General features: G+C 47.1%; 1 protein-coding gene and 1 long non-coding RNA gene across 28 annotated transcripts in view; one reads left to right on the forward strand and one right to left on the reverse strand.

Annotated features, from left to right (window-relative positions):
* The window catches only part of Traf5 (TNF receptor associated factor 5), a 46,625-nt gene that overhangs the window by 11,356 nt on the left and 8,018 nt on the right, over positions 1 to 27,251 (reverse strand). For both annotated transcript variants that reach the window (XM_052201204.1, XM_052201205.1), the window contains 6 exons: positions 13,411 to 13,629; positions 9,643 to 9,700; positions 7,299 to 7,400; positions 3,664 to 3,828; positions 1,306 to 1,383; positions 888 to 962 (listed from right to left, as the gene is read on the reverse strand). In XM_052201204.1, the coding sequence (XP_052057164.1) occupies positions 888 to 962; positions 1,306 to 1,383; positions 3,664 to 3,828; positions 7,299 to 7,400; positions 9,643 to 9,700; positions 13,411 to 13,628 (696 nt within the window). In that variant the 5' untranslated portion in view covers position 13,629. The remainder of the gene's footprint in view (positions 1 to 887; positions 963 to 1,305; positions 1,384 to 3,663; positions 3,829 to 7,298; positions 7,401 to 9,642; positions 9,701 to 13,410; positions 13,630 to 27,251) is intronic.
* LOC127697877 (uncharacterized) lies at positions 2,139 to 3,481 on the forward strand. Of its 26 annotated transcripts, none has more exons than XR_007980571.1 (8): positions 2,144 to 2,205; positions 2,236 to 2,388; positions 2,480 to 2,571; positions 2,664 to 2,755; positions 2,847 to 2,908; positions 2,970 to 3,000; positions 3,031 to 3,184; positions 3,245 to 3,481. It is a non-coding gene; the product is annotated as an uncharacterized LOC127697877 (long non-coding RNA). The 26 variants fall into 26 exon arrangements; XR_007980565.1 differs by lacking the exon at positions 2,970 to 3,000 and adding an exon at positions 2,909 to 2,969 and having other exon boundaries at positions 2,847 to 2,878; positions 3,092 to 3,214; positions 3,307 to 3,481; XR_007980566.1 differs by lacking the exon at positions 2,970 to 3,000 and adding an exon at positions 2,909 to 2,969 and having other exon boundaries at positions 2,847 to 2,878; positions 3,123 to 3,214; positions 3,307 to 3,481.

Consider the following 27,251-nt stretch of genomic DNA (forward strand, 5'->3'; position numbering starts at 1 on the left):
CCAACTATTCAAATATTTTTTTAAACTAAAGAAATGTGTTTAGGTTAAAATAGAATCTGCCAAAACACCTGAAATGGAGGTCAAACTTTGTTCTCTCTATTTTAAACTTATTTTATACAACTTATTGAATAATTATTTTAAGGTGTTTTATAATATTAAAAACACAAATTTAAATTGTGTTTTCAATATTATAAATTGTATCATCAGCCAGACAGATAATCCACTACAGAGCTACAGTCGCAGCCTCAAATCTCATTGTTTCAAAACATTTAGTGGTCTACGATGGTACTCTAAACCCAGGAATCATGGGAAGGATGACTCTGGAGGGTTCCTAACCCTGATAGATACAACAGAGCAGAATTAGGAAGAAATTACCTCCATGGTTGGTTTCATGTGACAACCTGGTTAGGTTATGTTCAATGAAAACTAGTCATAGGTAGCTGTGAGGATATTTTGTAGAGAGGATTAATACAACTGGTCAACTTTAAGTAAAGACGACCCAACCATATTGTGGGTGGGCCTTGTCCAAACAGCTGAAGAAGGCCCAGGAGCAAACCCTGAAGCAGCAGACTTTCATGACCACAGCACAGAAACTCCACCCCCAGTGTCCAGAATGCTGGGCTGGCTTACAGATGTGGTGCATACAAATCCCACAATGGCAGAATGAGTCTCTTCATGCATCTATGTGAGCATATATATGAACATAATGCATACATATGCAAAAATGTATGTATGTAGAAGTTCTGTTTCTCTGGTGAGCCCCAACACCATTGTAGCCTTAGAATTCTGCTGTGTGTCTACCCTTCCAGATCCTGAAGAGAGTTAAAGAGTCAAATCAACTCACCGGTGAGCTGTAGAGGCAGAGGCGAAGGTGGCCCATGGCTTACCTTGACAGTGCAGCCATAGTGCTTAAAGGGACAGTCTTGCTCAGCCTCAGGACACACAGCAAGGTGTTCATTCACCTGCAAAATGGACAGCCTGCATTGTGGAAACACATGGATTCTTCAGCCACTTGGTAGGATCAGGGAGCCAAGGGTGACTTGGGAGGAAGCAAGGGGCAGAAGGAGAGACTCTGGTGAGGCAGAGATCTGGGATGGAAACAAAAGGGTGTGCAAGGGGGGACCACTTAGGGCAGAGGGGCAGACATCACCAGGATTGTGCAAGGGATGCCCAGAAGGCAGAGGGGCAGGCATCACCAGGATCCTGTATTCCCCAGGCCCTTGACTACCCGTAGTTCACATCAAACCCTGAAGCCAGCATTCTCGACACTTGCCCTGCACTCTCCAGGGAGGGCTGCTTACTCACCCCAGCTCTCGGAATAGTCTGCACACACTTGTTGGGACAAGACACTGGGTACGCAGGACACGAGTTTTCCTCATGATCCTGAAACAGACAGAGTCAGTGGGAAACAAAGCCAAGATCGCTTGCCTGGAGGTATTCATACTTCTCTGAAGAGATGTGTCACGTGGCTTGCTCCTCATAGGAAGCTACAGCCCAGTTCCCAAAAGAGTTAGAGGTTTCTGACTTCTTGATGTAAATGAATTCAACTAAATCAAAGGCTTGCGGCTCAAACAGCAGCCTGAGGATCTATCTACCAGCGAGGCTCCTCTGCACGTGTAAAAGCCTCAGTGGTTCCTATGCTGATCCTGCCTCTGCAGCCAGATAACAAGCTAGAGGAGCCGCTACCATCACCTCCATGGCACCCAGACCCTGCATCTCTCCTTCCAAGCTTATCGAGGCCACAATGCTATTTGCATCAATGATGAAGGAATAGAGCACCAGCAGGGAAAAGGCTTAGAGCTCTCTGCAGAATTCACACTGCCCCTCTCTTCCCTAGGTGAGAACCACCTGCCTATGCAGCCACAGACGGGCTACCCTTTAACCTCAGACCTGCCTCCACTTTTCAGGCTCTGAGAAGAGTATAGGCATGCATCGCCTGGTGTGTGTGGTGGCGGTCAAACCTATGGTCTTGGGAATGTCAGGTGAGCTTGTTACCAAGTGAGCTATAGCTGCGGCCCCAGATGATACAGGACCACTTCTTTCTTAAGACCACTTCTTTCTTATGTATCTCAACTTGCCTTGATGCTAAGAAGGCAAGGGTGAATCGCTTGTCCTCCAAGTGTCTCTAAGTGCTGGGATGAGGGTGTGAGCCATCTCTAAGTGCTGGGATGAGGGTGTGAGCCATCTCTAAGTGCTGGGATGGGGGTGTGAGCCACCTCTAAGTGCTGGGATGAGGGTGTGAGCCATCTCTAAGTGCTGGGATGAGGTGTGAGCCATCTCTAAGTGCTGGGATGAGGTGTGAGCCATCTCTAAGTGCTGGGATGAGGGGTGAGTCATCTCTAAGTGCTGGGATGAGGGTGTGAGCCATCTCTAAGTGCTGGGATGAGGGTGTGAGCCATCTCTAAGTGATGGGATGAGGGTGTGAGTCATCTCTAAGTGCTGGGATGGGGTGTGAGCCATCTCTAAGTGCTGGGATGAGGTGTGAGCCATCTCTAAGTGCTGGGATGAGGGTGTGAGCCATCTCTAAGTGCTGGGATGAGGGTGTGAGCCATCTCTAAGTGCTGAGATGAGGTGTGAGCCATCTCTAAGTGCTGGGATGGGGGTGTGAGCCATCTCTAAGTGCTGAGATGAGGGTGTGAGCCATCTCTAAGTGCTGGGATGAGGGTGTGAGCCATCTCTAAGTGCTGAGATGAGGTGTGAGCCATCTCTAAGTGCTGGGATGGGGGTGTGAGCCATCTCTAAGTGCTGGGATGAGGTGTGAGCCATCTCTAAGTGCTGAGATGAGGGTGTGAGCCATCTCTAAGTACTGGGATGAGGTGTGAGCCATCTCTAAGTGCTGAGATGAGGGTGTGAGCCATCTCTAAGTGCTGGGATGAGGGTGTGAGCCATCTCTAAGTGCTGAGATGAGGTGTGAGCCATCTCTAAGTGCTGGGATGGGGGTGTGAGCCATCTCTAAGTGCTGGGATGAGGTGTGAGCCATCTCTAAGTGCTGAGATGAGGGTGTGAGCCATCTCTAAGTGCTGGGATGAGGTGTGAGCCATCTCTAAGTGCTGGGATGAGGGTGTGAGCCATCTCTAAGTGCTGGGATGAGGGTGTGAGCCATCTCTAAGTGCTGGGATGAGGGTGTGAGCCATCTCTAAGTGCTGGGATGAGGGTGTGAGCCATCTCTAAGTGCTGGGATGAGGTGTGAGCCATCTCTAAGTGCTGGGATGAGGTGTGAGCCATCTCTAAGTGCTGAGATGAGGGTGTGAGCCATCTCTAAGTGCTGGGATGAGGGTGTGAGCCATCTCTAAGTGCTGAGATGAGGTGTGAGCCATCTCTAAGTGCTGGGATGAGGTGTGAGCCATCTCTAAGTGCTGAGATGAGGTGTGAGCCATCTCTAAGTGCTGGGATGAGGGTGTGAGCCAGCACACCTGGCTTATGCTGTGCTCAGGCTCAAACACGGGGCTTTCTGCATGCTAGACAGACACTCTGTTAATGGAGCCACATCCCCATCCAGATAAACCTCTCCTCAGCTCAAATTCAGTAAGAATCAGCTAAGACCGCCACTCTGGGCTCCATGTGAGCTGCAGAGCCACCCACGGCGCCCGCTCTCACCTGCAGGTTGGTTACCACAGCGCCCGCTCTCACCTGCAGGTTGGTCACCAAGGCGCCCGCTCTCACCTGCAGGTTCGTCACCACGACGTCCCTTTTGCAGTAGAGACACTTCTCCTCCCGGAAGCGGCAGTGCGCGCTCAGATGCTCTTTCACGTCTTTCCGGAGCATGGCTTCCCGGCAGCTCTCATTGGGGCAGGGCACGGCTTGGAAGGAGCAGTGCTGGAGGTGGTCCTGTGACAATGACAGAGGCCTCAGAGGTGGGGCCAAGTGTGGGCAGGCTGGGCAGGGAGGTAAGTGCCACGTGGGCCAGCCTCTCTAGCTGTCAGAGACCCACTGCCTCTTATGAGGACCAGGGCAGACAGGCTGCTTGGCTGGTCCTATGGGAGCCAGTCTGGCGTGTTGGGAATTAGGAGAGATTGAGCGGGGTGGGCAGGTGAGAGGGTTCTGAAGTTTGTTTAGAGAATCCAGCGGCCTGCTCCTGTTTGCAGGTGTGAGGCCTTGCGTGGCCCAGCCTTGCCAGCGAGCATGGCAGTGAGCCTTTCTAGGCATTTCTGTTCCTTTTAGATAGTGAGAAGGGAGGAAGGAAGGGAGGGAGGGTGGGAGGAAGGGAGGGAGGGAGAGAGGGTGGGAGGAAGAGAGGGAGCTGTACTCCGCAGAAGGGGGTACAGATCATAATGCTGAGGGAGACACAATTTAGGAAAGAGGAGAGGGAAGGCAGGTTCTTGGGCGGGAAGAGGAGGGCAATCAAGTTTTGTTCAATTATACAATCTGGAATGCTGTCAATCGTGGACAGTATCCATTCAGGGCTTGTCACGGGCAAGACACAGAAAACACCTCACCTCTCCCAATCACTGCAATGTCTGCTGAGGCACCGGGAACCTGTCTCTTGGCACCACAGCACCATGCAGCTGGCCCACTGAAGCCCACTGGCCAGATACGGCTCAGTGTTTGTCTGTCTCTGAAGTCACCTCTTTTTCTGAGCTGTTTTGTTCACACACTTCTAGGGCTGGTTTGCTCCAAAGGGTGAGGGAGGAGGAAGCGGGAGCCACACAGAGCCTGCAAAACCTAAGCCAGTGACTGTCTGGCTCTTTTGTTTAAGTGGCAAGGGTGATGGTGCATGCCTTTAGCAGTAGCACTCAGGAGGCAGAGGCAGGGGAATCTCTAATTTGAGTCCAGCCTGTTCTCCATAATGAGTCCTAGATCAGTCAGAGCTACATGGTGAGTCTCTCTCTCTCTCTCTCTCTCTCTCTCTATATATATATATATATATATATATATATATATATACACGTATATATATGATATATGTATATGTGTATATGTACATGCATATGTATATGTGTATATGTATATGCATATTTATATGTATATGGTATATATGTATATGCATATGTATATGGTGTATATGTATATGCAAAAATAAATTAGTGTATATGCAAAAGTAAATAAATGCATTACATTTATTTGTGACGGGTAGGCATGGCAGTGCCATTTGTAGAGGTCAGAAGACATCCGTGGAAGTCAGTTTCCTTCTACTCTGTAGGTTCCAGGGATCAAACTCAGGTCCTTAGGCATGGAAGCAGGCACCTTTTCCTGACGAGCCATCTCATCTACCCTAAGCCAGGCTCTTAATGGAGAGGTAGCTGAAGACCTGGGGGAGAGACGCACTGATTGCAAGGCCTAAATAATTTTACTATCAACTCTCTTTTTAATGAATGAATGAATGAATTAAATGTGCATGTGTATTTTGTCTGTGTACTGCATCCATACCTGGTACCCAAGGACACCAGAGAACATTGGATCCCCTAGGACAGAAGTTACAGATGAGCCACTACGTGGTTGCTGGGAATTGAACCAGGGTCCCCTGGAAGAGCTGGAGGCGCTCTTAACCCCTGACCCTTCCCTCTCGAGCCCTGGCTCTTCAACAGAAACAGTTCGCTGCCCATCCTCAAGTAAAGCAGCTGAGGAGTTTTTCTTCCTCAGGATAAAGATTAAAGTTATCTTCTTCTGCCTTTAGCAGTAAGAAAGCTGAAGACCCAGCACTAACTTGATGTCCTCCACGCTCCTCCGAACCGTCAACATTCATTCAACTCCGCTCTAACTGTCAGACCCTGCACCACACGGCGCAGGAGCTGGGTCACGAGCACGAGAGACAATGGCAAACATCTGCAGAAAGCAGTCTGCTCCCTACAGCCTGTGCTGTGGTCTCCACAGTGTTCTGTAGCTCACCCAGGCTTGGCAACGACAGAGCTGGACCAGAAGCCCTGTCTAGAATGAGACACTCAAAGCAAGCGGCAATAGATTGTTGTGTTGTTGTACAGGGAAAACACAGTCCTGTGAGCACTCCCAGGGTGATAAGGAAATCATCCTCACATTATCACCTCAAAGCCCAGGGTGTGGTGTGGTATGTGTGTGTGTGTGTGTGTGTGTGTGTGTATGTGTGTGTGTATGCAGGTGCATATGTGCATGTGTGTGTTTTGTATATGTGTGTGTGGTGTTATATAGACATGTGTAGGTGCATGTTTGTGAATGTGTGTATGTTGTATGTATGAGTGTATTGTGTGTAGATGTGTGTTGTGTATGAGTATTATGTTATGTATGTGCGTGTGTATGTATGGTGTGTGTATGTGTATATGTGAGTGTATGTGTGTGTAGGTGTCTGTTCTGTGTATCTAATGTGTGAGTTTATGTATATGTAGGTGTATGTGTTTATATGTTTTGTTGTGTGTATGTGTGAGTTTGTGTGTAGGTGTGTGTTGTGTGTGTGTGTGAGTGTATGTATGTGTAGGTGTGTTTGTAGGTGTGTGTGTGTGTATGTGTGTGTGTAAGTTTACTGAAGACTTGATAAAGGGCTGAGTCATCTGGCACACATGTTCTGAACTGTGTGGGTGTGAAGGGAAAATCTCAGCAGCTGCCAAGCCATGCTCTGGAAGCTAGAGGCGGGCCGTTGAGTCACTTGAGAGTGGCGTGACAGTGCCTGGTGGGGGCTGAGCCTTCCCCTCCCCAGCTGGATGGAGTTGCATCTGACAGGAGTCCTCTTCTCTTTGCTCTTTGCACATTTCCTTCAGGGTCTCACTTGCACAGCACACCCTGGCCTGTGTTCTTCATGGATCACAAGAATTAGATCAGAGCCCACAGTCCACAGCACCAAGAGGCAAAGCAAATGCTTGGGGGAGGGGCCTGGCTGTCCCAGCTGTGCCCTGTCCAGTCACACCTGACTCCTACCCTGTGGTCTCCAGATCCTTCACAGCCCCACAGGATGATGCACCCTTCATGCATGCTTTTCCCCCAGTATTTTATGACAGGGTTTCTCTGTGTAGCACTGGCTGTCCAGGAATTTGATCTGTAATTCAGGCTGGCCTCAAACTCATAGTTCTGCCTTCCTCTGCCTTCCGAGTGCTGGGACTTAAAGGCGTGTGCCACCACCAGCTGGCTTTGGAGTATTCTTTTTGCCTGCTAAGTCCCACAGCCTCTTCTTGACTCAATGGTCACATATAGGCCTAGTGCACAGACCACGCTCTCTCCATGCTGCTACAGAATGAACATCTGTTCTTGGAGTTCACGATACTGGTAGGTTGGGGACAATCAGAGAGGCACCCAGGGAACCACTTTACAAAGCTCAACCAGAGACTATTACAGACAGGATAAGTGGGTGCCACTAGAAGAATTCCGTAGACAGCACAGGTCACAAGGATACCAACCTGGAATCGTCCCAGAATAATCCTGGCATTGCATCCTGGGGCGTTTTTGCAGTAGACGTGTAAATTGAGAACCTCTCTTTTGCAGCAGTTGTCTTTAAACACCTAAAAGATAGATGAGATCAGTCACACCCTCTAGCCTGCTACAGCTGTGAAAGGAAGCTCTGGTGAGATTGGTCTTCGAGGCTATCTCAGCAGCGGATGGAAACTTCCAGGCAGTGGCTGAAACGGAAATGTCACACAACCACATTGAAAGTAAAGGCCTCCTCAGACACATGCTTCTGGCAAGTCACACACGCCCAGTGCTCAACACAGCAGGCTGCAGTGAGGGGAAACATGGGGTGAACTTGACCCCACAGTCAAGTCATGAGGGGGCTGTGTCCAAGGGTAGACCTGTTGTTTCCCACTCTGCTGGTTATTTCAGTCCAGAGTGTATATTGGTATACTTCCTCTGTGAAGGGTCAGAGTAAATTCTGTCAGCTTGGCAGGCCATGTGGTAACCATCTAGGCCACCAAACTTCAACTCTGATATCCACAACACTTACAAAAGCAGGAACAACTTTGCTTTAATAAAACACTTAAGCTCATGGATACTGTAACTTGAATAGCATATAGTTTCCATGTGCCACAGAACATTAGTACCTGATTTTAAATGTGTAGGTGTTTACTTATTGTATATGTGTAGGTGGCTGCAAGCATCATGTACATGCAGTACCTACAGAGGCCAGAAGGGGGCATCATATCTCCTGGAACTGGAGATACAGACAATTGAGACTCTCACGTGGGTGCTGGGAACCGAACCCAGGTCATCTGCAAGAGCAGTAAGTGCTCTTAACAGCTGAGCCATGGTTCTAGCCCCTTGACTTTAAAAATAAGTTATTTAAAACTACTTTAAGACTCTAGGAGGTTGCAAACATAGCATAATTTGGGGGCTTCCGTTTTTCATGAACGTTTAAGAACGTGAAAGCCACTCTCTTAGCTCAGAGGCCATGCAAAACTGGTACAACTTGCCCCAAAGTTATTGCCAATCCACAATAACACACACACACACACACACACACACACAGAGAGAGAGAGAGAGAGAGAGAGAGAGAGAGAGAGCACGCAGACAGACAGACAGACAGACAGACAGACAAAGAGAATTGTAAGAGGCATTCCAATAGAAAAGACACACAGGTGCTCGGCTAAATTGACAGTGTCACCAGCCATCAACGACAAGTGACCTAATCCCTGGGTAAAAAATGCTTCACATCCATTAGGACAGCACATCAGAAATTCTGGGAATATATTTTGATGAGGGTTTGCTGTCATAGAACCCTCACTCACTGTGGTAAGAAGGTTTTTTACAAAACAGCCCACTAGTTGTTGTAATGTTTCTATTTTTTTCTTTTTTTCTTTTGGTTTTCTTGAGACAGGGTTTCTCTGTATAGCCCTGGCTGTACTGGAACTCACTCTGTAGACCAGGCTGGCCTTGAACTCAGAAATTTGCCTGCCTCTGCCTCCCAGAGTGCTGCGATTACAGGCGTGTGCCACCACCGCCCGGCAGCCAGTATGCTCTTAAAAATCAAGCCATCAGTCTCTCCAGTCCCACATTTTAAAATTTAATCTTTGGATATAAATATTCATAACAGCAATATTCCTAGCGGTACAAAAAATACATATAGTATAAATGCACACTAACTGCTGAAAGAAAAATCAAATGCCATATATCCACACAACAGAATAGTATACAGCAATGAAAAGGAATGAAATTCTAGTTTAATTGACCACATGGATGAACTCTGAGGACAAGCTGGGTGGAGGAACTCTGACAGAAAAGGTAGGGCTTCATTTATATGAAACATCCAAAAATGTAGTGAAATTAAAGCAGAAACTTGAGTGTGGTTTTCATGGACTGGGAGATGTGGGCAGATGACAGCCAACAGACATGTGATTTCTTCTTGGGGGACATGACACATCACAGTGGCTACATGAATCTGAAATCACTAAGTCGTGTTGAACCAGGTGTTTGAAAGGCAAATTTCACAGTATATAAACTATATCAAAATTGTCATTAAACAGAACAATATATTTTAATGATTATCTGGACTAGAAGGTGACCCCCCACCCTCCACCCCCGCTAAACCAGGTGTTCTATGTTTTCTGGCAGCTTGGTGTGGCTGGAGCTAGTGTAGGAAGGGGTGAGACCTGTGTGTGGTCAGTAAAACCCACAATGAGGAAGGTCTAACCTGACCCACAGCAGAGGACTATGGGTAATGAGGACGGTCCCTAGACATTGTTCTGTTCCAGCCTGGAAGTCACCCTGGTACCTTCTCCAACACCCTGGACAGACCAGTGGCCTCCTCACCTCCTGAGGCTTGATGACCTCCTTGTCTACAGGGCAGATAGGCACTGCGTTCAATTCTCTGGAAAGGAAATCAAAAAAACAGGGCTGAAGTTAAGCATTTAACCTCAACAGTCCTTCCACCCAGCCACTGTGTGTTGGCACAAGCTGTGCGCTCTACCCAGAAGGTAGCTATGGTCGTTTCAATAGGAATGGCCCCCAAAAACTGTGTTTGAATGCTTGACCCATGGGGACTATCAGGAGGTGCGACCTTGGAGGAGGTGTGGCCTTGGAGGAGGTGTGGCCTTGGAGGAGGTGTGGCCTTGGAGGAGGTGTGGCCTCGGAGGAGGTGCGACCTTGGAGGAGGTGTGGCCTTGGAGGAGGTGTGGTCTCAGAGGAGGTGTGGCCTCGGAGGAGGTGTGGCCTTGTTGGAGAAAGTGAGTTACAGTGGGTGTGGGCTTTGGGGTTCTATGCTCAAGCTACACTCAGTGTGGCACACATTTACCTTCTGCTGCCTGCGACTTAAAAAGTAGATCTCTCAGCTCCTCCGGCACCATGTCTGCCTGGACGCTGCCATGCTTCCCTCCATGATAACGGACTGAACCTTAGAACTTGTAAGCCAGCCCCAATGAAATGTTTTCCTCTATAAGCGCCTCCTTGGTCTTGACGTCTCTTCACAGCAGTAAAATCCGAACTAAGACAGTGGTCCTGCATCACACTTCAGGAACTTCACAGTCTTACGACCTTCCTGGAAAATGCCTAGCTACCCACTAGCATGCCATCATTACAACCTGCCTCTTCCTTACATGGGGACTTGCTAGAGAACCCGGAGCTTACTGGAGCAAAGCAGTCTGAGCACACAGGTGATAAAAGTCCAGACATATTGGAATCAGTGAAGATGTGTCTTGAAACCCCTTCTAGAGCCTGACACGTACATCTCTAGAAGCCCCCAAAACCTGCTTCCAGTCTCTCCTGGTTTCCAGCAAGTGGCATGACCCAGAGTGCTATGGGTTTGACATTAAGGGACCCCCCCCAGTACATGAGTTAAATAAAGGTGTGGTCCCCAGGGTGGCGCTGTTGGGAAGCCTGTGTCAAGGTTAATCTTGATTAGCTTCTGGGATCAACTAGAAGACTGCATCTGGGAAGACTTGCCAGGAAGGAGTCCCTGAGAGGGGAGCTCCTTCCTTAGAGAAAGCAGCACCTTTGTGCCCAGACGTAAAGGGTCCCAGGGAAAAGCAGTACTACTTGCCTGCTATTACTTTTAACTGTCAGTGCATCTACTCTGTTGTTGCTGTAGCCCTCACTGCTGCCACTGTCCTTCCAATGTGTATTGGAGACTGTTGGCTCTCCAGGACTCTGCCCATCCTTCAGTCCTTCAGAGCCCATCTGGGGCTGCAGCAGCATCCACCCTGGTAGACTAAGTAACTGCCAGGTTCTCAAATTTTCCACAGGCAGGCAGACGTTGGGCTGCTCAGACTACATTGTGAAAGCCATTTCATACCCCCCATCCCTTTAATGTGTATTCTATGGATTCTGTTCCCCTGGAGAACCTAAGACACAGGGGGTGGGGAGGTGGAGCCCTGGATGGGTGGAGCCCAGGAGGGGTGGAGCCTAATGGGTTTACGAGTGAGTGCATGTCTCTGAAGGGGACAGAGGGCCCCATGCACTGTTCCCTCCCTCCTTTTCCTTCCTGGATGTTGCAGGAGACTGGTTGGGCTCCAGCATGTCCTCACACCATGACCTGCCTGCTTCGTTACATTTCCAAAGCCTATCAATCACAAATCAGCACTGTAAAGCTGTGGCCAACAACGAACCCTATCTAACCCTGAGCATTTTCATGGAGTTATGTTATTGCAGGCTTTCCAGCGTTGACAGCTGTCCCGGAGCCATCCAGAACAGGCTAAGGCTAGCAGGTTACCTTCCAGGAGGCGGCCCACTATGTTTGTATTGTCTGCAACGGGTGAACTCTGAGAATCAAGGCCTGAAGAGACTTCGTCTCAGGACTGCTTCTTATAGCCGATATGACTGTCCTGTCATTATTAAACTTATATAGCAATCCTTGGGAATTAGCCCACCCCTATTGATCAGATTTCCTGCAGATCATCATAAAGATGAACTTTCATGAATTAATGCTGTTTAGATGAATTAATGATTTTATAGAATTCTTGACTTGATTCAAATTATCTTAGGAAGAAAGTTTTAAGAGGTGGCTTTAAGAGCCGGGCATGGTGGTGCATGCCTGTAATCCCAGCACTTGGGAGGCAGAGGCAGGCAGATTTTCTGAGTTTGAGGACAGCCAGGGCGACACAGAGAAACCTTATCTTGAAAAAAAAAAAGAGGTGGCTTTAATTGTTTTGCTAGTAATATATAATAAAATTAGAATCAAAAATAGAATGTGCCCCTCCTCATAACAGTAAGAAATACAATGAGTTTTCATAATTACACTAAAAAGAGAAATAGTCTTGGGACAAATTTGTGTTCAAGGAAAAGCATTCAGGTCCAAGGATGAAGTCACAGGTGTGCGCTCTGATAAGGCAAAGCTATTAAGAAACTGTTGCTTTGAATTTATAGCAAGCATATAGAATGAAATACTGCTGGGATTTTTTTGTTTGTTTGTTTTGTTTTTTGTTTTCGAGACAGGGTTTCTCTGTGTAGCCCTGGCTGTCCTGGAACTCACTCTGTAGACCAGGCTAGCCTCAAACTCAGAAATCTGCCTGCCTCTGCCTCCCAAGTGCTAGGATTAAAGGTGTGCGCCATCACTGCCCAGCCACTGCTTGGAATTTAATATCAGCATCCTTTTGTAACTCCCATTTTGTGTAATGTTTCATCTATGAAGTAATTCTCTAAAGATCTTTCCTCTAAGAAGGTATAAAAAGGCCATAGAAAAGAAATAAAGATGATGTGGTGGCTTGGGGGGCTCTGTCCCATCCATCCATCCATCCATCCACCCACCCACCCATCCATCCATCCATCCATCCAATCTATCCATCTAAATGTATATGTTGTTTATATGTATGCATGTAGGTATGTGTATATGTATGTAATCATGAATACTTGTGGAGTTGATTGAGATAGGCAGGCCCCACTAGAGTGTGAGTATATGAATGTATATGTGTCTTCAAATATTTGCCTGTGTAAAGAATCTTAATTCTTTTCCTTTCCTTCCTCTCTGGTTTGCAAAAAGTTAATCAGCTTGGCCAATGAAGGAAGCAATAAATCTTTTACCTAATTTCCCACTGCTAAACAGCATGTTAATCACTGGATATTAGCACTTATTTAAGCACAAGTAATAGAGTTAAGTTTTTAGCACAAAATAGAAAAGAGTTAAAAGGCAGGAGACCACCATTCTTTTGACCTGCATCTGATTTCTGACTCTGTGTGTCACATCAACCCATTCCAGGCAGGGCGGGCTCCCTCCCAGCAGACAGCCCCATGGCAGTCAGGTCTCTTATAGACACAATGGCCTCCTACCCCAAACAAACAATCATCAGGGCAGCCACAACACAGACACCAGGAGCTGTGTGCCCTCTTCAGTAGAAAGCTATAGGAGCAGACCGTGTCCGCAGGGCCGCTGCAGTGTGAACTTTAAGGCAGGGTGAATGTCCACAAAGGGGCAGTAAGCAAAGAGGATTACACTTCAGTTCTCAGCCAAGAGCCTTGGAGAGCGTTCCCCAAACCACAATTTCCCAAACCTCGATTACAGCCCTGTGGTCACAGCAGTCTCAGAAGCCAGGAACACCACCATCTGGTTCTGGTCAGCTGCGGTCAGAACTGCAGGCCCTGCCCACTCACCTCAGAGACAGGATGCAGTGCTGGCAGAAGCGGTGCCCACAGCCAGTCTGGTGGGGATTGTGAAGCACGGAACGGCAGAAGGCACATTTGTAGCGTTCTTCCAGCTGCTCCACAAATTGGTACTCTGTGTCGGGCTCGAAGTCCAAGGAAATGGAGTTGCCAGAGTTCTGGCGGATGAAGGCACAGGGGACAACCGCTTGCTCCTCTGAATGAGCCATTCTGGGGAGTCAGATGGAACACTTCAGTGTAAAATAAACACCCAGACAACAGCAGCCACCACGCATGGGTCACAACCAGCAATCACTACAATCTTTATGTCAGGACTTTAACAACTTCCAGCCACAGGGGGGCGCCTGCCACGGCGCAGATGGTTTCTAGCAAGACGGTGTGATGGCCCCTCCTCTGACTGGATTTAGAATCACCTTGAAGATGTTTCCAAGGGGAGTAGAGAGGGGGAAGGATCCACCCTTATTGTGGGCAGCACCATCCGTGGACAGAGCCAGCTGAGCACGGGCTTTCCCTTTCTCTGCTTCCAAATCCACAGAGATGTGAACAAGCCGTTGCAGGCTCCCACCGTCATAGCCACGCCTCCCCACTGCTCTGCCTTGCGACGAGCTGGATTCCCTTGAACTATGGGCCAAATGAAAGTTTCCCGGCTCGAGCTGTTTCTTATCAGGTGTTGGGGTAAAGCAATGAGGAACCTTACAAATACACTTTACATTTCTTGCTGCCAATTTCACCTCTCCCTCTCCACCTCTCTACCCACCACTGCAGACAGTAAATGTTAATGCCTCCACGGGAGTCCTCTGCTGATAAACTCCTCTCTGGGGTGCTGGTATCTGGAGGTGAGGCATTTGAGGGATGAAGTGAGATTAGTGCCCTCACAGGAAGGGTCCAAAACACCCCCTCTCCCATTTTCTTCCTGCAACAATGCAAGGAGATCCTCACTGGAGTCTGACCATGCTGGAAGCGCTGGCACCCTGTCTAGATGCCCAGCCCTCAAACCACTGAGAAATGATGTTGCTCAAGAGGTACCTGGCCCACTACACCTTGTTCTTCATAACACTAGCACAGAACCGGGTCACATCCTGTCCCACCTGCACTAAGTAAGGTCCCATTAGCTGCTTTCTCCTCCAATCCATTCTCCAAGCTGTACACCAGACTGCTATTCCCAGTGATGCTGTGATTCAGTTACATACCTGTAGCTTCTCCGAGCTCTGAGAAAAAAGTCTACAATGCTGAGCAGGCTACAGGAAAACACGCTCCCACCCCCCCACCCCCGGAAAGGACCCCCTTGCCTTTATCTGTATCCCAGCCACACGGAATTCTTCTAGTTTTTCAAGTCCGCCTGCCTGCCTGCCTGCACCACAGGGAGCATGCAAAGCCGTTGTCTCTGCTTGGGCTGCGCCCTGATGTGGAATATTGCTCTGTAAGAACCACATGGCTATTGCTGGCTTACATCAAAGTAACTATCGTTAGCTGCAAGAAACCCTCACAAGATTGGGGCCACTAACATTTCCCTCTGCGTGAAGGGCCCCTGAGAGGTTCAGGAGGTGGTGTTTACCTGCGCCTTTTCCTGAGGCCCTGTAAGTGCTGAAGGATTGCTAGAGTGTGGGAGACTCTGGTGATGCTGCAGCTCACAAGGTGTCCACACTCCTGAGGTGACACCTCACCTACCCTTGTGAGTAACCCCAGGTAAGCTTTTGGGTTCGCCAAGCTCAGCTGGTCTGTCCTTGGTCCTCTGTGGCGTCACACTGCCCTCCACGCTTCCTACTTAGTGAACGCACACTTGGGCTTCCATTGGCATCTTCAGGGAAGCTCCCCTGTTTCCTCTGGTCTTACGGCAGAAGGCAGACTGAACCCCCTTCAAGCACAGCTGGTCTTTAGCTGGTGGTTGTGAATGTAGGTGGGTAAGAGAAAAGTGTATCACTATGATCCTTTTCATTTTTTAAGTGAGTGCATTACCAAACCAAAAATAACCACGTAAAACCTGAACGTGGACTAAGTCACCGGGCTCCTTTCCAGGGAAATCCCTGGCCTGAGATTAAATGCACATCTGTATGATTACATGACCGCGCCTGTGTCCCTCAGGCTTAGGGTTCACATCTGGGCTTGCTCATCTGCACACCCTCCCCCTTGTACAGCATCTGGTGTGGGGGCTAAGTCAGTGTTTGCTGGTTTTGAATGGGTGCAGCTGTGTTAGTGCTGGCTTTTAATACAGTGATTTTAACCTTTTTTTGTATACTCTTTACCCCTACTTTTGAAGGTGTGGTGGAAACTGTCTACCCATCCCATGAACTGTGCACACACATCCAGGGCCTTCTGAGTGTGCCTGGCCCCCAGGTAAGCAGTGGCCCCCCCAGCATGCTGTGGCAGTGGTTTTCAGAGCTGTGCAGATGGTTAAACACGAGAGCCTCCTGGGTGGTCCCTGGACATCATCCTTCTACATGGCCCGGTCAGGAAGGCCTGTCCCATGGACTCTGGTGGATCTACCATAGCAGCTGTGTGGCCTGCCAGGGCAGGTCAGAGGTGAGTAGCCTCTGCTGGGGTCATCTGCAGACTTTCTTTCCTGAATGCTCTTCCCACTGCAGTCCTGACTCAGATTTTCTGTGAATCTAACATTGTCCTAAAATAAGATCTGGTTTTGGTAAAAAGAGGATGCCGTAAGACTTCCTGTCTGTGTTGTCTCTCTCTGTCTCTCTGTCTCTCTCCTCTCTCTCTGTCTCTTTCTCTCTCCCCTCTCTAACTTTTGCTATATTTGAGATTAAAATAGAGGAACTTAAATATATTTCATTAATTTAACATAAGTAAGCTATATGCTAACATAAGCAATATTTTTATGAAAAATGAAACCAATGGAGAGTCACATTTTCACATTTTTGTCCGACTCCTTCACATCTATTCAACAGGCCACAACTGAGTCCTCACCTGGGAACCTACAGCCTTCCACCTTAGGGAACCTTCTGGAAACAACTCTGTGTATTTGTGAAGGGGGAGCAGAAGTGGTCAGTGGTGTTGTGGTTTATTATGGGTTTGCAGGTGCAGATCCCCTAAACAGGAATGAGGCAGCCCCAAGCAGAACCACACTAGTATCCTCTACTGTGGCTGCTGGCAGCAGTAGAAGCCAAAGGCACAAGCCACCAGACTCTAGACGGAGATGGAGGCACACAGCTGGTTCTTACTGAGTTCACCTGAGGCTGGCAAGTGCTAGCAATAATTTGCCAGTAGATACTGCTTAGGAACTAGGGGTCCTTGGGGCTGGTTTTTTTTTTTTTTAGAAAACATTGGTTTGGCTGCTGGGTCTCTGCCCTCCCAGCTAGGTGGCTGGTGGGCGGGGCTAGCAGTTCTTACAGTCTTTGACACTCTCTTGCTCCTCCTGGTGAACAGAAAGCAGGGGTCTTAGGACTGACTTGCTCTCCTGATTTGCATATGTATTCTCTAGACCTAGTCCAAATGCCCCTGCCAGTGTCAACACTCCTGCCTGAGTCTTCTGGGACCCAACCAGGGCTTCTCCCTCATTGCACATTTAAAATGCAGCATGTATGTACAGCGTTCCTATACAGGAAAGGAAGTGGAGTGTGTCCTAAGGTGGGGCACTACTCCTTCCTCCTGAGCTTCCTCAAGCCTCCACCCACTTGGCTCACCCACAGGAAAGCCAAACAGAACTACAATAGTCTGACGTCTGTTCTCTGAACACTCTCTAATTAGCTAGAGGTTTCCAGTCCTTAATGGGGACTATGGAAGCTCCCGCCTTGCCCTCAGTGTTATCAGAGCCCTGTAACAGGACCACCAAAGAAAGTAGTCCAGCTATTAGCAAAAAGAAAAAGTCATCATCCCAGAGTATAGGAGCCTTTCTGCTACCAATAGTGGCTTATTGTGCCAGTGACAGAATGCACAGATCACTAGGGAATTGTTAGTTCAAGCCAGGAAGAAGAAAAAAGGTGTGTGTGTGTGTGTGTGTGTGTGAGGGGGGGGGGAGAAAAAGAGAAGAAATTGCATCCATCTGCTTTGTTATTTTAAAACTTCATTTTTTCAATTTCATAAACAAATGTATCTTTTCTAGAATTCAAGAATACCAAAGGATGGCAACAAAAACCACAATTTGAATACTTTAAAAAATATTTTAGTTGTATGTGTGTGTGTACACATGTCAGATTCCCTGGAGCTGGAGTTACAGGAGTTGTGAACTGCCAGGTGTGGGAAATGGGGCCTGAGCTGCAGCCTGAGAGCAGCATGCACTCACTCCTTAGCCTCTGAGCCATCTCTCTAGCTCCCAACAGTTTCTTTATCACCCCACACTAGGTTTTCTGACTAATTTAGGAGCACATAAATACCCTTAAATGTGGAACCTGTGAACATTTAGCCTTCTGCACAAACGTCACCAGTCAGTCTCAGGCATAACAAAGTGAACAAAGTAACAAACAAGGTAACAAAGTAAACAATGTAACGAAGAAGCAAACAAAGTAACAAAGTAAACTGAAGTGGAAACTTCTGCTTCTTTAGAGAGTTACTTATATCAAATGGTGTTTTGCTGGGGCACATAGGTTGAAAGGAGGTCTTACTAAAGCAAACACATGAAAGACTGTTTTCCTGAAGCAGACACAGGTGAAAGGATGTTTGGATATAGCAGACATGAGAAAGGGCTCTTGATGAAAGAGTATAAATATGATCCCAAAGACAGTGGGAGACAAGCACTGAGCATTGGTTTAGTTTTCTCTGCCTTGCTATTCTTTGCTAAAGGCACGCATGCATTGGTTCACATTACAGTGTTACTGAGCTCAACATGTGATAACACCACCATTGAGAGAAGCTCGCCCAAGAACTGCTTGTGAGGTTCTCGTTGTAGCTTGTTGCTTCAGTCGCCTTGCTTCAGGCCGGTTGCTGAGTCTGGCAGTTTCATCAGGATTGAACTACAGGTGTCTGCTTGCTGAAAGGACTGGACTGTAGTTGCTGGTTTGTGCCTGTTGTCTGCTTGCCTAGAGGAATGGTTTGCAGCAGCTAAGTTGTTTTTGGTGTTTGCCACAGGACTGAACTGTTGCCCACGAAGATAGACATCACCAATAAAGAACTATTGCTGGACAGGCCCGTGTTCCCCATATCCTAATAATTTTCTCTTCCACTACCTCTGTTGGGTGGTGGACTAGAGGAGAGGTTGAGCCCTTATCAAAAATAGGTTGCAAAAGTAGGCAAAGTTTATGCCTACAGTAAACAAAGTAACAGAATAAAATGGGCCCTTTCTTCTCTGTCTACCTTACCTCCAGTGTCCTAAGACCTTTGGATTGATAAATATTTAGAAAATTTGAGATTTTTCTTATACATTGGGTTACAGTTCCTAGGACAGAGGCCCAAGTGGGTTCTGAGCTCTACTTCTTGGGGGAGATTTAGTACCTCAAAGCAAAACTCAGAGGAAAGCAAGCATAGGACCAGCAACTGGCACTGTGTCTGCCCTGCTTCTTACTAGCTATGGAGCTCTGAGTAAGGCCCATCTATGTCCTACCTTGGCCAACTGCCCACCCATCCACTGATTCCCATATAGGGACAGCATGCGCTTCACTAACCCTGTGTCAGATCCTGAGACAGCACAGGCCCATGATAGTCAGGATTCTGACAGGAAATGATAAGTTACAATAGCCCAGTGGTAAGTGCTACCGAGAGAGACTTCAATGTAGGACCACTGGAGCCTGGATGAAGCTTCACAAAAGTTGCTAAAATGTTTCTGCTGACCTCATGAAGCAACTAAGCTCAACTGAAGGCAGCATTTCATGGATGAAAACACAAAAAAAAAATTTCCCAGAGGGCATGGGACAAGTTTGAGACTGGTTAATGATCAACTGTGCCCAGTTGTGAGATGAATGGGATAGAGCGGCCACCTGCTGCTTGCACACATCCAGCCTAGACTCTTGCTTTGCTGGGGTCTGAACCAGGAGGTGGGCGAGGTGAGAACAGGCCCTGGATTCAGGAAAGAACAAGAAATGGGGGCAGAGACACAGGATGAGAAGGAAGCCAAGGGTGTGGGCAGGAGGCTTTCCAGGGCCACTGCTTTCCAGACCATTTTAGTGGGATGGTGAACTATGAGTCAAACCAGCTGACATCCTACATTTCTTTTTTTCTTTTCTTTTCTTTCTTTGTTTCTTTCTTTTTTTCTTTTCTTTTCTTTCTTTGTTTCTTTCTTTGTTTCTTTGTTTCTTTCTTTGTTTCTTTCTTTCTTTCCTTCCTTCCTTCCTTCCTTCCTTCCTTCCTTCTTTCTTTCTTTCTTTCTTTCTTTCTTTCTTTCTTTCTTTCTTTCTTTCTTTCTTTCTTTCTTTCTTTCTTTCTTTCTTTCTTTCTTTCTTTCTTTCTTTCTTTCTTTTTTCTTTCTTTTTCTCCTGAGACAGTGTTTCTCTGTGTAGCCCTGGCTATCCTGGAACTCACTCTGTAGACCAGGCTGGCCTCAAACTCAGAAATCTACCTGCCTCTGCCTCCCAAATGCTGAGATTACAGGCATGCACCACTACTGCCCGGCTGGCATCCTACATTTCTTGTACCAGAGTAAACCACATGGTTCTTTTGGTAAAGTTTTTGTTTGCAAGCGCGAAGACCCGTGTTCACTTCCCCAGAACCCACATCTTAAGGTCAGGCATGGCGGCACACACTTGTAATCCCAGCACTAGGGAGGTGGAGACAGCGGGAGCCCTGGGGCTCACTGGCCGGCCAGCCTACACTTGGCAAGTTCCAGATCAGTAAGAGACCCTGCCTCAAAACAACAAAGTGGATGGCACCTGAGGAGAGAAGCCTGAGCTTGTCCTCTGGCCTTCACATGCATGTTCACACATGCACATACATACATACTACCGCACAAAGGAACACATGTGCTCCTTTTATCAAAGTAAATCATGATTCCTCAATCATATTTCCTATCTGTTTTCAGCTTCCAAGGTCAGATGTCCTTTGGAATATCAAGGTCTGAGTTAAAGCTGTCCAAGGATTGCTCAGCATATCACTGTGAGGGGCATGGGTAGAAGTCCATGTATGTGCAACTCATGTCACGTGAATTTCACTTTATAAAACAAGACAAGATACATATTTGACCAACTAAAACAATAGCAAAAATATGCTCAAGGAATTAAAATGTTTTTCACCTTACAAATTTTCTTGTTGATGGTGGCATTTGATGTAATAGATATCTCTGACCTTCCAAGAAAGAATATGGTGAAACCCTCGAATTCACACCCACTGGGGAAAACACACTCTCTGTGGAAGCCAAGTGTGATCTGACCTGAGACTCTCTCATGTAGTCTTCTGTGACTGTTTTCTAGACCCTGGATTCCCGTTAGCAATGACTGGGTTAGATGAAACCTCACCTAGGCTTGTGGAGAAGCCAGTGACTTCCCACCAGCTTTTCTCTCTGTAGGGCAGCGTTCTAGTCAGGGCTTCTACAGCCTTGATAAAACACTATGGCCAAAAGCAACTTGGGGAGGAAAGGGTTTATTTCAGCTCATCCGCACATCACCGTCCATCAATGAGCCAGGCCAAGGCTCTTCCAAAGCTTCTTTCAGTGGCCGTGAAGAGGATGGAGAAGCAGTTTTCCCAGACAGGGCTCTGCTCTAACCCTGATCCCCAGCTAGAGCCAACACAGCTCTTTGTTCTCCTCAGAGGTGAAGAGGGAAGCCCTGGAAGGCAGGGCTCTTTAGTTCCTCAGAGAAGTGTGATTTCTCTCCAGCTGCTCAGGAAGCCTCCAGTTCCTCATTCCCAGCAGCTCACCAGACAGCAATGGTGACAAGATGTGGGTGAGGTTGCAGGGCAGTTCTAGAGCCACTCACTACCTACCCTGGTCCTGAGCCACACCTGCCTTCTTCCCCTAGCTGGGAGGGAAACGTCTGGGGGACACTGACTCCCCTCAAGTCAGCCAGAGCTAACCAGGGATATTTTTAAATCTCCAGGAAAAGTCATGACAAAGCTTTGCCCTCAAAGGCCTGCCGGGCTCCAGAGCTCTGGGCCTCCTCCGCAACCTCAATTCTGTCTACACATTTCTCATGGGACAGCCATCTTTCATTACACTTCACCCACAGAGCCAGCAGTACCTGACTGAGAGCACTCAATCCATGTTTGCTAAATAAGGACAAGTGGGTGGGAGTTGGGTGGGGGCCTCGCATGACGTCATGGTGCAAAGCAGCTGCTGGGTATAGGGCAGGACAGGTCCAGCTGAAGAGACTATAGAAAAACATGCATGGAGCCCAGGTGCTAGAACTATGTGGTAGGAGGCAATGTCTATCTGTGGCTTGCTACCTTACACACCTAGCCTGTTTTAATCCTGACATTTTTGTAGCATACATAGTACCATCATTCCCGTTTTTCAGATGAGGAAACTGAGGCTCAGAGAGCTCCTACTCCAGGAAGTGGTCTATGCTCCTGAGAAGTCAGCAGGAGCTGGGGTGGCTCCAGGCCCCTGCTTCCACACAGTCCACAGGGAGGCAGTGTATGTGGGTGGCACCCCATGGACTCTGGGGTGGGCCAGTCCAGATTCAAATTTTGGTTTTGCACTTCATAATCTTACGAACTCAGGCAAGTTACTTTGTCTCTAGACCTCTCTGTTCCACACACTAATTAATAGTGGCAGTGTAGCAACCTTGAAGGACTTCTGAAGAGAAGATACCACTATGCACAAGGAGATGGCTGGCCTGCTAAATGCTTTTGTAGATAAAGTTTTATCAGAATGTAGCTGGGTTAATTTGCTTGTAGATGTTACCATGGCAGAGCTAAGCAAGCTAACTCGGAGAGTGCAGGGCAGCCCATATCCTAAAACGGTGACTTTCTACTCCTTGTGGGAAAAGCCAACTGACCCATGTCTACATGAATAGTGTAACGAGGGGAGGAGGGGCGCAGATTGCTGCCAGGCTCTGAAGGTTATGAGGTATGTGCAGTCCCACTCCCACTGTCCATCTCCCCCCTCTCAGGATAATGTCTACCTGACATGTCCAGCTGCCAGGTTCAGGAATCAAAAGTGAATAGGAAGGGCTGGAGAGATGGCTCAGTGCTTAAAAGCACTGGCTGCTCTTGCAGAGGGCTCACGTTTGAATCCCACTACCCTCATGGTAGCTCACAACCATCCACAAGTTCAGTTCCAAGGGATCTGACACCCTCTTATAACCTCTGCAGGAACCGTGCACACACACGGTATGCAGATACATATTTGAGCAAAATAGTTATCAATCAATCAATTGATCAATCAACCAGTGGCTCTTTAAAAAAGGAAAACCCAAAACAAAACCAACTGATGTCTGTGTGAGCTTCTCATCTGGTACTTGCTGCTGCCCCTAAATGAGTCCAAGGGCTGCTTTCCCCATCTAGCTCCCTTCAGCAAGCTGTTTTCCTTCTACCCAGAGCTGTGGTGTGTGTGTGTGTGCTGTGCGTGTGTATATGCTTGTGTGGTGTATGTGTATGTGTGTGCAGGTATGTCCTGCCCTCAGGAAAAGCCTCAGCTTAGTAGCACCCCCAGCCACACAGTCCACCGTTTTCCCCTCCCCAGCTCCAGGTACACCTGCACCACATGTGTGTATGCATATGCAATGTGTGTGTGTGTGTCTCTGTGTGTTTGTGCTTATATGATGTGTGTGTGTGTGCTGTTTGTGTGTGCATGCTTGGGTGATATTTGTGTGTGCATATATAGTGTGTGTGCTTGTATGGTGTGGTCCAGTGTGAGGGGGTATACAGGTGTGTGTGGTATGCATATATGAACAGGTGTGTGTGGTATGTGTATATGTGTGTGTACAGATGTGTAGTATATGCATGTGTATACAGGGGTGTGTATGTGTGTGCAGGTATGTGTGCAGGTGTGTAGTATATGTGTGTGCAGGTATGTGGTATATGTGTATGTACAGGTATATTTGTGGTGTGTATGAGCAGGTATTTGTTTGTGTGTGTGTGTGTGTGTGTGGTATGTGTATGCAGTAATTTGTGTATGCAGATGTGTGGTATATGTGTGTGTACAGGTGTGCATGTATGTGTGTGGTGTGTATGAGCAGGTATTTGTACATATGTGCAGGTATTTGTGTGCGTGCATGCGTGTGCAAGAATATGTGTGTACAGGTGTGTGTAGGCACAGATGTGTATGTGTGCAGGTGTGCCTTACCCTTAGGCCAACCTCAGACTAGCAGCACTTCCAGTTACACAGCCCATATTTGTCCCTTCCCATCCCCGGGGACACCAGTACCCACATGTATGCACACCTTTGAAATTCAGAGGTTGACCTCAGGGGTCATTCCTCAGGAGCTGTCCCTTTTTTTTCTAAATCTCTCATTGATCTGGAGCTAACTAGTTAGGGTAGGCCAGCAGCATGTTACTGACTGAGACAGCTTCCTGCCTGAGTCCTCTGCCTGTTGCCACTATGTCATCTCTCTATTTTATCTTCACAGATAGTTTTCTGTCCCCTTGCACTGTTTATAATTCAGCTACACTGGATCATCCAGCCACTCAGTCCTTCAGTCAGCTCCTGTGTGCCAACCATCCCTTTGCTGAGAATCTATCCCTACAGACATACTGGGAACAAAAAGAACTGCTGAGTCAGCCCCAATTTCCTACTCCTTGGGCACTGCCCAAAGGCTGCCCTCAGCCCAGGAGCATCTCCCAATCAAATGCTCCGTACTCCTTCTCATGCCCAGAACTCTGGGGCATTGTTTATAGAACCACACCTTCTCCTAGGTACCAGCAGATCCATCCCTTATCAAATGCCCCAGCACCTTTCTGATCTTCCCTGCCCTCCTGAGCACATCTGCATTCTGCTCCTAAATGATCTGGGGTGTAGTGTTGAGTCATCTGGGGTGCGGGGTAATCATATGATAGCCTTCCTGCCCTTTGCATTGGTGGCCTGTGACATGTCCCTCTTTAATCTTCCTGGCCTTGGGGACACCGAGCTCTTAGGTTCTCCTCCAATGCTGACCATATCTCCAGGGTCACTTCTTTGCCCTTGGTCTTGCTCACACTCCCACCTCTCATCAGAAAGTTACCCTCCTCTGACGCAAGACTGCTTCTGAAGGCAGCTGGGCGTCCCACTCCATTGAGTGGTGAGTCTACCAGCACAGATTTACTGTTCTTTCTCCTTTCTCCCTTTCTGGCTATCTGAGTTGTCCACACAGACAGATAGACAGTGCACATAAACATGCAATGTGAGATTTCAGTGACTGTGTGAATACAGAACTTGGATTCACAGGCAACAACCAACATGATAGATTTAGCTTAGAATTCTGAAGCACTTTCAAGTGAGGACAGGGCCCCTGATCCACCTTCCATGGTCTGGAGGTGTTCTGAAGGAAGGGAAAACCATTCTAGTCAGGCTCCAGAACATGCAAGGCCAGTGGCCCTGTATCTGCAGTTCTGTTGTTTGTGGTTTCTATCACCTGTGACCAACCAATGTCTCAAAATATTAAATGGAAAGTTCCAGAAATAATTTATGAGTTTAAAGCTACACACACCATTTTCAGTAGCATGTTGAAGTCTTATGCTTTCCTTGGCTATCTTACTTGGGATATGAATCTTCTCTGGACAAAGGGATATTACCTTTACCCAGAGTATTTATGCTGTATATACTATCTACCCGTTAGTCACTTGGAAGTTGTCTTGGTTATCAGATCAACTGCTGTGATTTCTCAGAGTTCAAGCAAACTTTGTTGCATATGAACAAGTAATAATACTGGCAGTTTATTACAGCATAGCGCCCTGTTCTGTTTATTATTACTTGTTGTTCGTCTCTTACTATGACTAGAATGAATTAAACCCAATCATCTATACAGGAAAAACATAGTAGACGTAGGTACAGTATTATCCAAGGTATTGGGCACCCACTGAGCATTTTGGAAGACACCCTCTGATACATAGGACCTTGGACAATATTGACCAAAGGTCATATTCTAGCTCTGTCGTTTCACCGATGCCTCTGTCCAAGCTCAGACATGAGCTGAAGCATTAGGTTATATTTTAAGAGAGGCTGATGGGGAAACCACCATCTAACTGTCAGGGAGGCCAACACTGGCCTGGACCCATGGTGAAAGCAGATAGACCAAAGGTTGGCACTCACAGCCCAGCCTCGAGGACTGACACACCCCAGATGCCCATGGATGCTGTGGGCATTCCAGGGTTGGCTCCAACACTGTAACCCTTAGATGAGACTTAGCATGATGGGTAGGCTGGATCAGAACCACAAGAGAGGGGAGCAGTGGGGAATTCAGAGAGGAGATGTAAGAAAAGCAGGCAGAATGAATTTGGGGTGACTTTTTCCTCCTCCAACAAGCATTTGGGATATTGAGGCAAGAAGATACTAAATCCAAGGTCAACTGAACTATATAATAAATAACAGACCAATAAAGAAAAAAGAAACTGTCCAGGAAAATGTTCTAGGTCAAGCATTACCCATGCTGAGCTTAATTCTAAAGCATATATAGCTTGATTTTTTTTTAAAAAAATTGTTTATTTTTATGTACATGGTATTTTGCCTGCATGCATGTCTGTGCTCAACCTGCAGCAGCACCCACAGAGGCCTGGAGGAAGAGTCTACTTTGCTCAAACTGGAGTTCCAGCCAGTTATTAGCCACTATGTAAGTGACAGAATGCACACCTAGGCCCTCTGGAAACCAGCTCTCTAGCCCTTACCACACTTCCTCATGTTGTGGTGATCCACAACCATGAAATTATTTTGTTACAACTTCATAACTGTAATTCTGCTATTGTTACAAACTGTAATGTAAACATCTGTGTTTTCAATGGTCTATGGTGGTCGCGACCCACAGGTTGAGAACCACTCCCCTACAACCTGCTTCTCCACAGGCCACTCAGCTTGCAGTTTCACAGGCTCTCTATTAGCCCCCCCCCCCCCCCCCCCCCCCCCCCGTTAACCCTGTAACAACATAACTTGTCTCAAGTCATACAGCTGTAAGTAGGGAAGAGGTTTTTATTTTTCATTTAACACTCGAACTTTATTACTCATATACTATGGCAGTTTAGGAATTTGCCAAAATTTTAAACCATGTCTTGTCTTTTTACAAAATTAGGAAAAAAAGTTATGGATTTACTCCTAAGCTACTGTTCCAATATTTTTACAAAATAATTAAAATCATCATATCTCTGGAACATAGTTACTATGAGGTAATAACTTGATGAACATACTACTACTTTGTACTAATATTTGTAAGATATTTTAATTATTTTCTAAGCAGAAACTAAATTTACAGAGAGGTCTGGAGATTATTCTATTGAGACAGCAAAGGCATCAGAATAAGATATATTCACAAATCATATTATGTCTTTTTTCCCCATATGATGTCTTATTGGTGTCTACAGTTTTTTTGTATTTTGTTTTTGTTTTTGTGTTTAAGATTTGTTTTTAGGTGTATGCGTGTTTGCAGTGTGTGCAGTGCCTTACAGAGGCCACGCAGGGGTGCTCTGGATCCTCTGGAATTGGAGCTATAGACAGCTGTAAAACATCATGTGGGGTCTGGGAAGTGAACCCAGGTCCTCTGCAAGAGCAGCAAGTGCTTTTTAACCAGCGAGATATCTCCCCAGCCCCGGAAGTAGAGATTTAAACATAGATTGCTCATCCTTGATCCAAAACATTTGGGGTTGATTAGATTTTTAATTTTGGTTTATTTTTTAAAATTTTGGAGTTTTGAAACATCTGTGTATACATAACAAGATATCTTGGAAATGGGATCCAAATTTAAATAAAAGAAACTCATTTAGTTATCATAAACACTTTATATATAGATAGCCTGGCAGTGACTTACAGAATGTGTGTGTACACATGTATGTGACTGAACCTAAGACCTCACAGATGATAAATAGATGCTCTATTATCCAGCCTGCTCCTGCTCCGT

This window comes from Apodemus sylvaticus, chromosome 12 (assembly GCF_947179515.1).
Source record: "Apodemus sylvaticus chromosome 12, mApoSyl1.1, whole genome shotgun sequence".
In the NCBI taxonomy this organism is placed as follows: Eukaryota; Metazoa; Chordata; class Mammalia; order Rodentia; family Muridae; genus Apodemus; species Apodemus sylvaticus.